The sequence below is a fragment of the Olea europaea genome, unplaced genomic scaffold (genome assembly GCF_002742605.1).
Source record: "Olea europaea var. sylvestris unplaced genomic scaffold, O_europaea_v1 scaffold126, whole genome shotgun sequence".
In the NCBI taxonomy this organism is placed as follows: Eukaryota; Viridiplantae; Streptophyta; class Magnoliopsida; order Lamiales; family Oleaceae; genus Olea; species Olea europaea.
This window is the reverse complement of record NW_019230046.1, coordinates 749,544-767,154: the sequence shown is the minus strand read 5'-3', so window position 1 is coordinate 767,154 and position 17,611 is coordinate 749,544. Positions and strand designations below refer to the sequence as shown.

Sequence of the window (17,611 nt, the reverse complement as noted above, 5' to 3'; positions counted from 1 at the left end):
TTTTATGATAGATAGATATAGAATATCAAATTTATAAATCATACTTGTATTTAAAAAAAATAAGAACGAGATAATTAGTCCAACGATAAACAATAAACATATATAATAGCATGTAATAAATAAATATACCAAACCATGCCAATTTCGTGTTTTGTTCCATAGCTTTATGGCCTCGTGCTTAGGCCATCTCCAACCCAGCACCAAATTTTGCACCATTTTGCACCAAAATTTGCACCAAATCTTGCACCAAACTAAAATTCATCTCCAACCATTACACAAAAAATTACACCAAATGAACAGTATTTAACCATTTTCTTCCCTTTTTTTATTTTTTGTAATCTACTTATTTGAAATATTATTTATTTAATTATTTCAGAAATACATAAATTACTAAATAAATAATTACGTTAAATTACGAAAACGATTAAATTCATTAATAAATATAAAAAATATAGAACAATTAATAAAAATACTACAACAACGAAAATATGAAATAATGCCATTAGAAAATAGTACAATACATTTCGAATTTGGATAGACGACATTACGAAGTCGCTAAATTTTTTTTAATTTAATTATCAGAATTCATATGTCCATCCCACAAATGATCGATTAATGCATTTCGAAGTGCAATGTGAGTTTTTTCTGATTTGTTTGGAAATTATTTTGGCGATTTTGGAGGATCTGGAAGTGATCTTCCAGATTATTGAACTATGCACTTTTTTATGTATCTTTTAAAAAAAAAAAAATTATCGTATGTATGTTGCTCTATTTAATATATTTCGTGTTAACTTTAATAAATAATCGTGTTTGATGTATTTTAAATTGTTTTCATCTTTTAATTAATTAATTATCATGTCTTACATTTAAAATTTATTTTAAACACAAATAATATTAATATTAATAAAAATAATAATAATTTATTGTATTAAAAAATATATAGCACAAATTACATAAATACCCTCAACAAATTTATTTGGGAAATGTAAAATAAGGGCAAAATGGGCATTTTACACTTTGCACCAAAATGATGCAAAGTTTGGTATTGGGGTGGAGCAATTTTGCACCAAAAAATGATGTAAAATGGTGCTAGGAGAATGCTTGTTTTCAGGGAAGGAAAGAGTGTCAATGGAGGAAGTGCCGATCGAGCAGCAGCCAGGGGATTCGAAGGCATTGAAGAAGAAGACAACGAAAGCTGAGAGGCGGGCTCTTCAAGAGGCTCAACGAGCTGCTAAACGTGAATACCTTTTACTTGCTTTTCAATTTTTGGAAATTTTACTAGTGTTAAATTTGTGTTTCTGTTGGGACTTGATTTTAGGTGAAAATTAGCTTATAGTTAGTTGTCCTGAGTCACTAGCCTTAATTTTGTTGTTGTCATTTTTTTTGTTGTTAGTTTGCTAGTTTACATTTTGAAGGCCACGACATCTCTATGGCATGCCGCATGCACAATTAATAGTCGTGATGCATAAGACAAATAGATGACTTTTAAGAAGGTCAAGTTTTTTATCAATGTGATGGAAAAAAGGTTGATTTATATCACTATAGGAGATTATTACTTTTAGATTTAATCTTCACTGAAGGGTATTCTAGTTACTAATTTCTAGTGAAGAGCTTTTCATTCTTGGAATCTATGTTGTCTATAATTGTTCTGCAAAGAACTAAGTGACATAAAGTAATTCTGATTAAAAATCGGAATATTTTTTTATTAATCCTTTATCCACATGAAATGTACTTTGAACGATTCTCTCTTGCTTTATTTTGTGCTGCTGTGTATCGAGCCATCAATTCGTAGCAGATTCTCCTGGACTTAAGTGAATTTGACACTTGTCGAGTGTTAGAAATATTATCTGGCATTAAAAATACACTTAAAACCTCTTTTCTGCGTAATGATATTATTAGTAAATTGAAGTGAAAAAATGATGCTGATTAGTGAACCTCAAATGGTTTTACTGTTCATGAATACTTGTGATAATTGAGCAGCTAATGACGGGGTTTCAATATTGCTCATCTGTCAGGACTAAGAGCCATTGCTGTTCAGAATGATCAAGCGCTAGTGTACTAATAGGTCTTCATTTAGCAAATTGCTTCATAGTTTTTGGGATGTTTGTTGTTGCTGGAAAATTTCTTTCTTTTTTGGTAGCAATGATATAGACCAATTTTGATCTCATTTGCAGGTTTAACTGTTTTATGATCTCTCCATACATGTGCAAAACACTGTTCTGCTTCTTTGCTGACATATAATGTATCTTTAACCCTGCAAGTCGATTGTGCTCTTGAAACAATGATTTGAAGAAAATCTGCAAGTCACTTCTATTGCTTATATAAATTTATGAAATTTGTGATTTGCTTTGCAATTTGGGGATTTAAGAAATTTGTCATATCTTCATCATTTTGTTTTTCTTTCTTCTAGTTATGCTATAAATAATTGCAAAATGTTATGGCTGAAGGCTGCTTTTGCTACTTGGTCCTCAACCTCAAGCACCTTGTGTGCAAAAACCTTTCTTTGTCAATCTTCTTTTTCTTGGTCTATTTTTCATGATAACTAATATTAATATGTTATGTCAAGGCATCTATTGCATGTATAGGTGAGTTTTCATTTTCTTAGAATTGCATATTTATCCACATTTTGTAAAGTGACTATATATAATGGTCTGTTTCTCTGCTGAATGATGTATTTATCCAGCGGAAGGAAGTAAGACACAGGCTGCTGCTTCTGGGGTCAATGCTGTAAATGCCAATCCAGGAAAGGTTCCAAAGGTGACTCCGTCAAAGAAAGACAGCTCTTCTGTTGCAGCTTCTGAGAAAAGAGGCAGCGATCGTCAACCAGATAAAGATAGGAAGAAAGATGTCCCTCATCCACGGATGCAGTTTGACGATGAAAACCGAGTTGAGAAGGCAAAAAAGCGATCTGTCATGAAACGAACTGAAGCCAGGAGCAGAGTTGAACTATTTAGGCATCTACCTCAGTATGAACATGGAACAAGGCTTCCTGACCTTGAATCGAGGTTCTTCCAACTCGATCCTATTCATCCTGCTGTTTACAAGGTAGCTCCTAGAGACAATTTTTTCTTCTCTCTCGATATTTTCTCTTAATGTTGAATCCGTAACATAAAGGAGTAATAATCATCAATTTTAGACCTTTTATCATGGAAAATTTTATTCGTGCTCATGCTGTCTGGTTATGTTTGGGGATCAATATGTTTTATGTTTATGGGGTTGAAAGCTTTTTCTCTTAAATCAAATAAAAAAATAACAATATTAGTATACCTTTTATTATGTGATATTTATCCATATTGTGAATTCATATTTTTTGTCAGGTTGGGGCAAGATATTTAGCTGGGGATATCTCTGGTGGAAATGCACGCTGTATTGCGATGCTTCAAGCATTCCAAGAGTCAATTAGAGACTACTCAACACCACCAGAGAAGTCCCTTATTAGGGACTTGACCACAAAAATAAATGGTTATGTCTCATTTCTGATCGAATGCAGACCCCTTTCGATCAGCATGGGGAATGCAATTAGGTTTCTTAAAACTCGGATTAACAAATTAGCTTTAAACCTATCTGAATCAGAGGCAAAAGCCAGTATTCTCTTGGACATTGATCGTTTTATAAATGAGAAGATCATTCTAGCAGATAAGGTAATAGTGAAGCATGCTGTCACAAAAATTAGGGATGGTGATGTTCTTCTAACTTACGGATCATCATCTGCCGTTGAAATGATATTATTGCATGCCCACGAGCTTGGCAAACAATTTCAAGTTGTGATAGTGGATTCACGCCCAAAGCTTGAAGGACAGATGTTGCTTCGCAGGCTGGTGAGGCAGGGTATAAGTTGTACATACACTCATATAAATGCTGTTTCTTATGTCATGCTTGAAGTGACAAGAGTATTGTTGGGTGCTTCATCGGTGTTGTCCAATGGCACCGTTTACTCAAGAGTGGGAACTGCGAGTGTTGCTATGGTTGCCCATCAGTTCCGCATTCCTGTCTTGATTTGTTGTGAAGCATACAAGTTTCATGAGAGGGTTCAACTTGATTCAATTTGCTCTAATGAACTTGGTATGAATTTCCAGTTAAATTCTTCAATTTTCTGCATTAACATTGCAGCACAGTAGTTTATGACTTCTGAGGTTGCAATGTGCAGGTGACCCTGATGCTATTGCAAGGGTTTCCGGGAGAACTGAGATCAATTATTTGGAGGGTTGGACCAATAGTGAGAATCTCCAACTCTTGAACCTGATGTAAGTGGGATTCTGTTATTGACATGTGATATTTAGATTACACCCACTGACTCTGTCTTACTCTGGTACACTTTCTTGATATTTCATAATGCCAGTTATGATGCTACTCCTTCAGAATATGTTTCTATGATCATCACAGACTATGGCATGGTAAGTCAGAACGTGATTTATTGATATATAAATTTAACTCGGAGTTACTTTCGTCTGCGCCTGAAGGTTGTTAAGTAAATTATGATTGTGATAATCATGGCAATTTCATGATTTTGAGCATTTTGGCTAATAAGCTTAAAAGTTACTTTTTAGTTACTTTTTTGCCCTGTTTGAGCTTTTTAACAAGTCTCTATTATTTGGGATTTTTAGTTCAAAAACAAACTTTTTAAAGTCCTTACTTTCCAAAAATGTGCTTTTACCTTTTTAAAGTTTACGTTTAACTAAAAAATGCATGCATGACTAGAGCTGTTTATGTATGCATCACAGGGGCAGTCACTGCTGCCTTTGTCGTTGCTTTCATTGGGTATGGCTGGTTTGATAAATAATGACTGTGGTACTCTCCGTTGGAATGGCTGGATGTATTGCTGCCGAGTCTCTCATATGCAGATATTTTTCTCTTTCATATTTCGTCGCCTTCGTGAACCTAAAATAATAATGATAGTTTCCCGCTCCTATCTTTTTACCTGAATTTGCTAGTTAGCTCATCATCACTTTTTTCCATTTTTATGTTCATTTATTACGTTTCCTGTGATGCATCAAGATCCCACCGACAAGTGTTCCAGTTATCGTTCGAGAATACCAGAGAGAGCATTTATGGACATAGAGACGTGCAGTGCGACTTCTTCCAAACGTGGAAGCAATTTTGTGGCCCATGCAGGAACATAACATTATTTAATCTTCATTGGATCATCTTTGGGAATAAGGTTTTGTGTCTCATTAATGCATTTTCTGTTTTTGTTTACAAATTTTCGCCTGATTCTGAAGAGAGCGAATTTTCCGCCTCTCGGAGCAGCTTTTAAGATGTATTTTGGGTTGTGACTAGCTATGGAGATTGTTTTCATCTTCTATGAACGTTTTTTTTAGAGAAAGTTTTGAATCGTTAGCCTTTGTGACCAGACATAGATCCTGTTTGACGCTCATTATTTGAAAAATTAAAGAGTTTTGAATAGTATTGAATGTGTGACTAAAACAAGAAAATTTTATTGGTTTGTGCGTAGAATATGTTATTATGTGAATGTGTAGTGATATTGTAGCAAACAATTTAAAATTTTAAAGGTTGTCAAACATGGGCATAATATTATTGAGAGAAATTTATAAATAATATTATGGAGAGAAATTTATAGATTTGGCATATAGTAAGTAGGACCCATTAGAAAATAAACAACTTGCAAAAATACCCTTAGAATTAGTGGTGTCTTGAAAAATCATATGAAAATTTTTTTGGAAGTAAAAAATACTGTGTAAAATTAAAAAGTTACTTTATGTCACTTTTTTATAAGTCACTTTTTCCACAATTCAGAAAAAAGTGACAAAACTCAAGAAATTGACAAAATTATAAGTCACTTTTTCCACAATTCAGAAAAAAGTGACAAAACTCAAGAAATTGACAAAATTTAAAAAAAGTGGCGCAAATTGAATTTTTTTTTTTTTAATGAAAAAAGGGACACAAGCTCAAAAAAAAGCAAGCACCATAATAATACCATTCATTTGTGCAGCATTAATAATAATGTTCTTAACATATTCAATATGTCTCGGACAATTCATATGCTGATTATGTTAGGAAAATATTACATATCATGTCAAATTTTTAAGAATATAAAAAAGTAACAGATTCAAAACAGTGACAATTAAAAAAAAAAAGTTTTTAAAAAAAAATAGTGTAAAATTAAAGAGTAATACAATGTCACGTTTTTTTTTTTTTTTTAATAAAAATTGTCAAATTTTTACACAATTCAAAGAAAGTGACTCAAAAAAGTGACAAAATTTAAAAAAAGTGATACAAGCTCAGAAAAAGAGACAAACACCAAAATAGCACCATCCGTTCGTGTAGCACAACAATCATATTTTTAACATATTTAGCATGTCCAAGACAGCTCCACTACCCACTAGTGAATTTAAAAAAAAGCAAAGATAAAGCATAGCAAGATCCATCGACCAAAGCACAAAAATATTTTACGCATTATCCGGCTTTGGTGCTTCCTTGGTCTCCTCTGAGCCATCATCCTGCATGTCTGAAGTCCATAAAAAAAAAAATAGTGTAAAATTAAAGAGTAATACAATGTCACGTTTTTTTTTTTTTTTTAATAAAAATTGTCAAATTTTTACACAATTCAAAGAAAGTGACTCAAAAAAGTGACAAAATTTAAAAAAAGTGATACAAGCTCAGAAAAAGAGACAAACACCAAAATAGCACCATCTGTTCGTGTAGCACAACAATCATATTTTTAACATATTCAGCATGTCCAAGACAGCTCCACTACCCACTAGTGAATTTAAAAAAAAGCAAAGATAAAGCATAGCAAGATCCATCGACCAAAGCACAAAAATATTTTACGCATTATCCGGCTTTGGTGCTTCCTTGGTCTCCTCTGAGCCATCATCCTGCATGTCTGAAGTCCATAAAGTGAGGTTATCGCGAAGAAGCTGCATTATTAGAGTGCTGTCCTTGTACGACTCTTCCCTAAGAGAGTCCAATTCCACAATTGCATCAACAAAGCCTGTTGAGTGCCAACCCAAGTCGGATTGGATATGTTGGAGCAAGCTTTGTATTTGCAATGTCCTGAGCTGCCTTGTAAGTCGAGAGAGTGCTCTCGGCAACTTCTTTCCTCTCCACCCCAGTCTTGAACCACTACCCACTAGTGAATTTAAAAAAAAAAAAGCAAAGATAAAGCATAGCAAGATCCATCGACCAAAGCACAAAAATATTTTACGCATTATCCGGCTTTGGTGCTTCCTTGGTCTCCTCTGAGCCATCATCCTGCATGTCTGAAGTCCATAAAGTGAGGTTATCGCGAAGAAGCTGCATTATTAGAGTGCTGTCCTTGTACGACAATTGCATCAACGAAGCCTGTTGAGTGCCAACCCAAGTCGGATTGGATATGTTGGAGCAAGCTCTGTATTTGCAATGTCCTGAGCTGCCTTGTAAGTCGAGAGAGTGCTCTCGGCAACTTCTTTCCTCTCCACCCCAGTCTTGAACTCTGCTAAATTAACAATAACAATTGCCCTTCTTTTTCAGATAAAACACCTTAGAGTCCCCAGAGGAAGCCGATCCAATGAGCATGGAATCAAGGAGTTTCAAAATGCCATCGCAAATTGAGGATATTGTTGAAGGTAGTGCTCTAAAAACCTCGTCCCAGAGTTTTGGAAGTTATACCAAAACCTTTATTCTGGATACGGAAATGATGATTCAAAGGGTATTTCTGCAAAAACAAAATAGTCAGATCTCTCCAAAATGATCATTTAGTTTTTAAGACAAATCCACACTTCTTCCAAGTTGCTCTACAGCGGTGCCTGTCAACTATTAACTATATAATATTGAATTAAATTGACTAAAGTTGCTCTAATATCTGTATTTTTGGTTGTAATCTAAATGAACGAGATTCTGTAACTATTTAGGCTAGCAGCTTTCAGCCTAAGCTGTTGATACAATCAAATATGCAAATTATTACCTTCGGACTTTTAGGTACGACACTGGTTGGCTGTCCGTGATGCAAATAGTAATGGGTTGCATCGTACATTACATAACCTAGTATATCACCTCCAAACACAGCAGGAGTGATAGACGGGGTAGACATGAATTTTACCAAGTTCCAGAACTGCAATTTGCATTACAGAAGAGAATTAAAGCAAAAAGAAGTACAAAAACTCATGAATTTTGTTTGAGGGATAGATCATATAGGTACAGAAAGAATAGCAGTGGCGGCGGGAGAGAAAATGAGGCGTTGGCCATCCATTAGGTGCTTATCATGACAACCGTGATCCTCCAAGAGGCACGGCAAGCGCCGATCACGTTCTTGTATGCTACCGAGAGGAGATTGCGCTCCTCCACAGTGAGCTCGTTGCCTTCCACTGCAGTCACCACCTTCTCCATGTACTCCACCATCTCTTGATAACGCTCGATTTGCTTTGCTATGTACACATTTTCCTTGCAGTTGGAGGCCATTGATTTCAACAAGAGAATGCGACTACTCAAGTGTCTGCAACAGAGGTTTGTTTGTGATTCAGGGGTTTTCTTTTGGGTTTTGAACGTAATTAATATGGTCATAATAGTTTTAAATTAGTTTTAAGGCATTAATCAAATATTTAATTTTTTTAGGGTATGCACCTAATTTTCCCTTAGAAAATTAATTCTTATGAAAGTTTTCAACTACTTTCAACACAATTTTGATTGCGACTGTAGAATAGAAAGAGAATTTATTTATGGGTATTGCATCATTACGATAAGGACATTAGCTTTTGTTTGATGGTTGATTAAAATCAAATTTTTAGTGAATTTTGATAGAAATTGATGAAATATCTGATTGAAAAGTTGTAGAATTCATAAAATATATGATTAAAATGAATTGTTAATTTTGACTTAAACTAAAATTTAAATTTCACTGGTACCAAATAATATTAAATTTGTTAAGTTATTGAACTAAGGTAGTGTTTGATAGCCATTAAAATTCCATGAAAAATGGAATTTCAATTCAATCTTCCACTTTAACGGACCTCCTTTTTTTTTTATTCTTTTTTCCTTTTTTTTTTTTACCTAGAATTTAATTTCCATCCTTGGTGTCACATAAGCCATTTTCCATGAATTCAAGGAATTGCAATTCTCACAAGTCGATGGGAATTGCAATTCACAGTTACTGTAGCATTTTTTAAATTTTTTTTTGATTGATTTTTTTTTTTGGACAGTGGAAATAAATTCTAAGAATTATTGTAAAAAAAATATTTTTTTAATTGATAATTTTCATATAAAATAAGGCCAAACGAATATTAAAAGATAAATGATTTTTTTGATTTTTTTGTTTTGTTTTGGTAATGGGAATAAATTTCATCTCCAATACCAGTAAATTCTATCCCTTTAATTGACAAATTTCATGTGAAACAAAGCAAAACAAACACCAAAAATACTTTTATTTCAACATTTTCTACGTGAAAAATATACCAATCAAACACAATAATTTACAATTTTCAGGAAAACAATTTCTAAGTTATTCAATTTCTTGGAATTCGTTTTCTAGATAATTCAATTCTATCTTTGCAATCAAACGGACCATAAGTGATTATAAGACAAAAGCTGATGCAAGCATATTGTTATGGAAATTATATTTATTTATATTATCATATATAGCTGAAAAATCAGAGCATCTCCATTGCTTCAGTATATTGTCAAAAACAAATTCTACTTGTACAGAACGTTTAAAAAAAAAAAATAGAAAAAAACTTTCTTATTGAACGTATTTTATCAAGTCGATGTGATAAAGATAAAAGATACGCTGCAAATAGAAAAAAATTGTTGGTAGTTTCTTTATACATGTTAAAAATCAAAAGCAAATAATTTTGATCATTAATACCGTAAAAACACTCCCATTGAAATCAATTGATTAAGATCATGTGCATAAGGTGACATTTTGTCACATTTTCACTTCCGATATATGCTAATAATTAACTCAAGAAAATTACAATTAGAGGCATCTAACATTAACAAAAAGTACAAATAAATCCTAAATCTTTACATTTTCATTATTATCGTTCAAAATCTTTAAGCAAATATGTAGCACGACAACATGTAAACAATTAACATTTACCCCCGGTTTGATAGGAGAGAATAAAATCAAAATCTTAGTATATATTGATAAAAATTGATGAAATATGGTTAAAAAATTGAGAGGCCTTGTCTGCTGCAGCTTCTAAACCCAAAAAAGAATCATTTTTTCTACCGTTTTTGGTCAATTGGTACCAGCACGTACGAGTGGCAGTCAAAAACGACAACTACCGATGATGAAAAAAATCACTTTTTTGTCCAAAAAATCGACTCCAGACAATGGCTGAATTTCATTAAAATATGTGATTAAAATTAATTGCTAATGTTGACTTAGATTAAAATCTACATACTAAACAAGGACTTGTAAGGACGGGATACAAGATAAGGACGAGAACGCTCCAAGGTAGTAGTGGGGCTAAGAAACACACGTAATAAGCACAAAAGTGAAATGCCTTACCTTCAATCCAAGTCACAACTCCAGTTTCCTCGTTCGTTCCCAATGCCTATAATCCACAAGTATATTCCCTCACTCGGTGAATTTACCTAAACACCCCTACATTTTCATAGTTTAACACTTCCACCACCCGGAACATAAGGGTAAGTTGGTCGAATAATAAAACACGCCACGTTCTACTTAAAGGCGGCCGAACGCAATCCCCAAACTAACCCTGCCAACGGCTAAAAATAAATTTCTAGTATGGGTAGTGAAGTAAATTCGCACAATCGAATTGCTGTCGGGGGATTAAAATAAAAATAAAAGAACGTGAGCGATCCGCGCACACCACAAAAATGAGTTGGCTTTAGAGGGAGACACAGACACTAAAGAAAGTTAGAGAGAGAAAGTTGGTTTCGAGACGTTACCGGATTTCACAACTGTTTTATGTTCCAAAATTTGGGAATTCCGTTCAAATCCGCTTGAGGTTCTTTAAATTTTTTGGGTTTTCTTTTTTTCACCAATTTTACTGCTTTATCCTCTACTGTTTCTGGTTTCTTTCTTCTTATGAAGTTGGGTCTGCGAGTCTGCGATCTGGGTGTTCACAATTTTTGGGAATTTTCGTAGGGGAAATTTGTTTGCCGTAATGTTTACACCTCAGAAGTTGTGGCCGTTGACGCCGCGGAGTGAGCCGGCTCAAAAGAACGGATCAGTTTCACTGCCCGCGTCGGGCACGAACCCTAATCCTAGAAGTGAAATTAAGGGAAAAGCCGTTGCTTTTGTTGGGGCCATGGACCAGGATACTCTCACCGATAAACTTCAAAAGCTTGAAAACGAGGTTAGTATTGGTTTACTTTGTTGTATATTAATTGTTCTTTTTTTTTTTTTTATTATTGCCTTCTTTTTGAATGGTGTAATTACGTTTTTCCTGCTTTGGTACCATTTTACCTAACTATGTAGGAGTGTAATTGCGGATTTGATGAAGTTTTGACTTGATTATATATATTTTATTATGTTGGGATTATATGAGGATTTGATTCGAGTGGTGAATCTGATAGAGAATAAGCATTAGCAGTAAAACTACTAGACTCGAGTGGGAGTCAAGAGTACATCTGAATACCTGCCATTTGAAGTGAAACTGAGAGGTCTTGGAACTATATGGTGATGCTCACTAATGCATGGTCTTCATTTTATCTTATGCAATAAGGCTGAGGAGCACATTTGGCCTATTCTAGGAGAATTCTAAATTCTATATAAACATATTTAATATGACTGTGAATGATCTCATGTGATTCTTTTGAATTTAACCTTGAAACATCTTCATCTAGTAGGCGGATGAGTTCCTGAATCCAATTGAACCGGTGGATGGTTTTGATAAATTTTGATAGATTATTCAAGCAATTATGAAAATTTTACTTCTTTTCTTGAATCTCTTTACATGAGTAATTTCCATGAGATGCATGGTTTCACAAATTATACGTTCTTTTTGCCTCCAGAACTAAGTTTACAGAAGCTTGGCTTGTGTTCGTGTTTTTATAAATAATCCTTCTCCATTCCCAATATGCTATATCATGATGGCTGTGCATGGGGTCGTCTTTCACTGGCATGAAGTGATGCAATTTGGAGCATGGAAGAACTGAAATGATGAAGATTCTAATCTTCATACCTTTAGTTCCTACTTACCTACTTGACTAGAAATGGGGTGTGAACTACCATAAGAAATCCTAGACTGGAAAAGTTTAGCATCTTGGATCATGTAGGTTTTGGTATTCTCCTATTACTTTCTGGGTAGTTTTTTAGACCTTTTAACAATCCAGTTTGCCCTCAATTGATCAATCGCGTGAATGGAAAACATTATGCTCCCCAGTGATTAATTCTACTTCTGCGATGAAATGTTTCGAATTTTTGTCAACTCCATGAATATTTGGCTGCATGGATGGAGAAGGTTATCACTCTTTTATGTTATTCTTTATTAATTAGTTTAAGATTGGGACCACATCCCTGCAGCTCTGTAACTCCAGCTGTTGAATGGACCGATTGTCTTTTCTGAATAATGGATTTTAGATTCTCCTGGTGGGATTAAGGGGGAACATTACCTAGCTTTGAAAAGCTGCAAGTCAGCCCATGTGGTATCCCATTATAGAATCTATTCTTGCTTGAAGCTACATAGTTTTGGGCATTGCCTGCCCATTCCTTATACTATTTCTTCCTTGGTACAATTAATTTGATTTTGGCTTTTTTTTCTTGATTTTTACTTCCCTTTCCTGAATTAATTCATTTAGTTGAGTTTTCCTTTTTTGAATGCTTTTAGGGTGTGTTTGATTACATTTATTTTTCATGGAAAATTGATATTTTCTGGCGAAATTTCTACTTGAGGTGTTTGATTGCTAATTTTTTCCATGGAAAACATTTTCCAACTTTTGAAAATATGCCTAATTTTCCTTGTTTTTAAGGAAAACATTTTCCTTGGGTGGAGGTGGTTTTTATTTTCCATAAAAGAAGAAAAATATTTTCTTTTCTTGGTGATATTTTTGATGCCAAAACTGATATTTTCCATGAAAAATAAATGTAATCAAACACACCCTTAATGTTTTTTCCTTGGATCTCTTTTAAATGTTTATCTTTTGGTGATGTTAGTTAATACTAGTAGTAGATTTTTATGAGTTTTACAAGTAATTGTCATGTCAATATATTTTGTTAGGTTAATAAACATGCACATGGACTGATGTATTTTCATGCAGCTTTTTGACTATCAATACAATATGGGCCTTTTATTGATCGAGAAAAAAGAGTGGACTTCAAAGTACGAAGAACTCAGGCAAGCTTTAGCAGAGGCAAATGATGTACTAAAAAGAGAACAAGTGGCCAATTCAATTGCAATTTCTGAAGTGGAGAAGCGGGAAGAGAATTTAAAGAAGGCATTAGGTGTTGAAAGGCAATGTGTGCTTGATGTAAGATATGCCTTTCTCAAATTACCTCATTCATGAGCCTTATTGATACTGTTTAAAGGCAGGGCCATGGGCGGTGTTAGTCGAGTATTATCGAGGGTAATGGATATGAATGATGTTTTCATACTAGATTTATAAAAGTGATCAATATTTAAAGAGATGGTGAACTACAATCGGTTTGTGTTTTATTCAATCAACGCCTAATTGCATACAGATATACACAAATACATGTGCATATGCATGTACGAGGACACATTCTTGCTCTTATTTACTTGCATGTGATATGGTTATGCTAGCAATTGTAAGTGATTTCTCGTGTAACATTTATTTTGTGGTAGACCAATTAACTATGGAAAGTGAGTTATAAGTTTGTTATTTGGATGAGGGAAAAAAATTAGGACATTAACCTGTAGTTATTTTAGCAGGTGGGAATTAATTATGTTGTGATATAACAGTGAATAGTTAACTTTTTGGTGTGGTTTGTTGCTGCAGCTAGAGAAGGCTTTGCGTGAGATGCGCTCAGACAATGCTGCAATTAAGTTCACAGCTGATTCAAAACTGGCCGAGGCAAATGCATTAGTCACCAGTGTTGAGGAGAAATCATTGGAGGTCGAAGCAAAAATTCATGCAGCTGATGCTAAGCTTGCTGAGGTGAACAGGAAGAGTTCCGAAATCGAGAGGAAATTACATGAGGTGGATGCTCAAGAAAATGCAATTCGAAGGGAGCGGGCCTTCTTCATCTCCGAGTATGCTCGAGAACCATGACTTTGTTACTATAACATTTACCTTTCTTGCACAGTCAACTTCTGTTTGGATACCAGTGTCTGATTCGACTGTTATATTTTGGCAGACGTGAAACACACGAAACTGCTTTATCTAAACAAAAGGATGACCTGCGTGAATGGGAACGAAAATTAAAGGAGGGAGAAGATAGGCTGGCTGATAGCAGAAGATTACTAAACCAAAGAGAGGAGAGGGCAAATGAGAATGATAAGGTTTTGAAGAAAAAGCAGAGTGACCTTGAAGAACTACAGAAGAAGATTGAGATGGCTAATTCAGTTTTGAAGAGTAAAGAAGATGATATGAGCTGCAGACTAGCTAGTCTTGTGCTCAAGGAGAAGGCAAGTTTTTGTCTGAGATTTGTTAATATAGTTGTAAATTGTTTTTTCTTCTTCCTGACTTTGTATTTTTATTGATGCAGGAAGCTGATAATATTAAGAAGAGCTTAGAGATGAAAGAGAAACAATTACTAGAATTTGAAGAGAAGTTAAACACGAGAGAGAAAGTAAGCACTCTTGCTTTCATCTATTATTCAGTTTTTCCTAATTTCTAATTTGATAGGTTTTATATACACATTAGTTGAAATTCGGTTTCATATACATGTTTATTGAAAATTCCCTATTTACATCTTTTTGTGCAGTGGCCTACTTAAAAATTATTTTTTTGTCGGTAACTTCTCTGCCCAGGTAATTGTGATTGTTACATGACTATTTCCAATAAAAACTCATGTAGGTGGAGATTCAGAAACTTTTGGATGAACACAAGACCATCTTGGATGCAAAGAAGGAGGCGTTTGACTTGGAAATGGATCAAAGGAGGAAATCTCTTGATGAAGAGTTGAAAGACAAGGTGGCTGAAGTAGAGAAGAAGGCAGCTGAAATTACTCATATGGAAGAGAAAGTCAGAAAAAGAGAACAGGCACTTGAAAAAAAATCAGAGAAAATAAGGGAGAAAGAAATGGATTTTGACTCAAAGTCAAAAGCTTTGAAGGAAAGGGAGAAGTCTCTCAAAATCGAAGAGAATAACTTGGAAAAGGAGAGTAAACAAGTCATTGCTGAAAAGGAGAACTTGCTTAATCTCAAGACTGAGCTCGAGAAAGTTAGGGCTGACATTGAAAAAGAGCAAATAAAGTTGCAGGAAGAGAGGGAACAGCTAAAACTAACTGAAGATGATAGATTAGAACACACACGCCTGCAGTCCGAATTGAAACAGGAGATAGACAAGTGCAGGCTCCAAAATGAACAGCTTTTGAAGGAAGCTGAGGATCTGAAGCATGAAAGGGAGAGATTTGAGAAAGAATGGGAAGAGCTCGATAACAAAAAAGCCGAGATTGGAAAAGAACTGGAGGGTGTTATTGAACAGAAAAAATATGTAGAAAAATTGAAACATTCTGAAGAGGAGAGGCTAAATAATGAGAAGTTAGAAACACAAAAATATGTTCAGAGGGAGTTAGAATCTCTTAAAGTGGCGAAAGATTCTTTTAATGCTAGCATGGAGCAAGAAAAGTTGATATTGACTGAAAAATTAGATAGTGAAAGAAGACAGTTTCTTCATGATTTTGAACTGCAGAAACAAGAGCTTGAGTCTGAAATACAGAGGAAGCAGGAAGAGATGGAGAATCGTTTCCGTGAGATCGAGATATCATTTGAGGAAGAGAAGGAAAGGGAACTTAATAATATTAATTACTTGAGAGAAGTGGCCCGAAGAGAAATGGAAGAGATGAAGTTGGAAAGAAATAAGCTAGAGAAAGAGAAACTAGAAATTTCACAAAATAAGAAGCACATGGAATCACAACAGTGTGAGATGAAGAAAGACATTGAGGAGTTGGTTGACTTAAGTCGGAAGTTAAAGGATCAAAGGGAGCAGTTTATCAAGGAAAGAGAACGCTTCATTATGTTTGCTGAGAAACAGAAAGGCTGCAACATTTGTGGAGAGAGAATTCATGAGTTTATGCTTTCCGATCTTCAATCTTTAGAGGAGCTGAAAAATGCTGAGGTCCCCCCTCCATTGCCACAAGCTGCTCAGAATTATTTGAAGGGGGCAATTGAAGGCCCTTCTCAGTTATCTCCTGTTGTAGTTAATTCAGCATCTCCACCTTCTGGTGCAACTATGTCTTGGTTCCGGAAATGTACTTCAAAAATTTTTAAATTATCACCGGTAAAGAAACTTGAGCATGCTTCTTCCGAAGATCCAGTTGATCTAACATCCCTTCCTGGGGAGCATGTTGATGTTCTGTCACCAAAAACATTACTGAACACCGAAAATGAGCCAGAAACATCCCTACAGGTTGCAGATGATTCTTTTGATGTCCAAAGATCTCAATACGATGGCAGCATTAGGAAGCTCGAAGATGGACAAGATCAATTAGTTGATCAGAAGAATGTTGACAGAGAGCAAGCTATCCCTGAAAATTCTCAGAACTCTGATGCGAAGACACGCCGCCGAGGACCTGGCAAGGGAGGCAGGCCCAGGGCAAGTAGAACGCGATCTGTGAAAGCTGCCAGTGCTGGCGCAAATGAGGCCATCTTAGGGGAAACTCTTCAAGCGAATAGTCAGCATGCTAATGGTAATGCAGAGAATCCTATTAATTTGGACGAAGATAGTCTGGCAGAATCCGATCTTTTGGGTGCTGAAAAACCAAGAAATGGTAGAAAGCGAAACCGTATGAATGTATCTCAAGCAACAGTTAGTGAAGATGGTCACAGTGAAGGACATTCAGATAGCATTGGCGATGGGGCTCGCAAGAAGAGACTACTAAAAATTGCTGCAGCTGGACAAAGCTTTGGTGAGAAACGATACAATCTCCGGCGGTCCAAAATGTAAGTCACTCATTTATCTATCTGGTATTTGACGTTGTCAGTATTTCCTGGCCTTGCCCATATGGGTTGTCCTATTGATTCCAGAAGGTTGAAAATTTTAAAAATGCTTTCTAGCAGCTGATTGATTCGTAGGAACTTATTTCTGCCTGTTCATGTTTGTCGGCTAATACCATTGCTTGTCTTTCTTTTTTGTTATTTCCTTTCTTTGTGGGAAAAATAATACTAATACCAGTGTTTACATTTATGGCCCTCAGATCAGTGGCAACGGAATCTAATGGATCCTTACCTGAACCAAGCAAGAACAAGAAAAAGCCAGTTGCTGGTGTCAAAAGTCAAAGGAAGGAACTCCCCAGTTCAAAAGTTGGGGAAGGAATCCGTGATCCTGAAGCTGCTGCATCGACCCTTCCCACGGGGTATGGTGGTGGAGATGATAGTGTGCCGGTAAGAAGCACAGAGGCTGCCAGCGAGTTTTCAGCAGACAGCCCCATTAGGGTATCCTCTCACTCGCTCTCTGGCATTATTTTCACTTGGTTATTCTAGTGTTGACTCTGAGCTTCATATCGAGCTCTGAAGCACCAAAACTCTTTTTCTCTGGCGTGGATGGAAGTTGCTCTTATTCTACTGGTTTACTCAATAATTATTAT

General features: G+C 35.3%; 2 protein-coding genes and 1 pseudogene across 2 annotated transcripts; 2 read left to right on the top strand and 1 right to left on the bottom strand.

Annotated features, from left to right (window-relative positions):
* The first annotated feature begins 1,106 nt into the window (after positions 1-1,106).
* Positions 1,107-5,337, top strand: LOC111374587 (translation initiation factor eIF-2B subunit delta-like). Its single transcript, XM_022997283.1, has 6 exons — positions 1,107-1,237; positions 2,684-3,045; positions 3,318-4,062; positions 4,148-4,244; positions 4,340-4,394; positions 4,996-5,337. Exons 1-6 carry the CDS (start codon positions 1,129-1,131, stop codon positions 5,056-5,058), a joined length of 1,431 nt encoding a protein of 476 aa, XP_022853051.1. The 5' UTR covers positions 1,107-1,128; the 3' UTR covers positions 5,059-5,337.
* A 1,448-nt stretch (positions 5,338-6,785) lies between these two features.
* Positions 6,786-8,337, bottom strand: LOC111374556 (annotated as a pseudogene).
* Positions 8,338-10,755: 2,418 nt separating this feature from the next.
* Positions 10,756-17,522, top strand: LOC111374586 (protein CROWDED NUCLEI 1-like). The gene is made up of 8 exons (XM_022997282.1): positions 10,756-10,907; positions 11,048-11,258; positions 13,162-13,371; positions 13,861-14,114; positions 14,219-14,489; positions 14,570-14,653; positions 14,881-16,967; positions 17,222-17,522. The coding sequence occupies exons 2-8, from the start codon at positions 11,067-11,069 to the stop codon at positions 17,505-17,507; spliced, it is 3,384 nt and encodes a 1,127-aa protein (XP_022853050.1). The 5' UTR covers positions 10,756-10,907; positions 11,048-11,066; the 3' UTR covers positions 17,508-17,522.
* Positions 17,523-17,611: the final 89 nt, after the last annotated feature.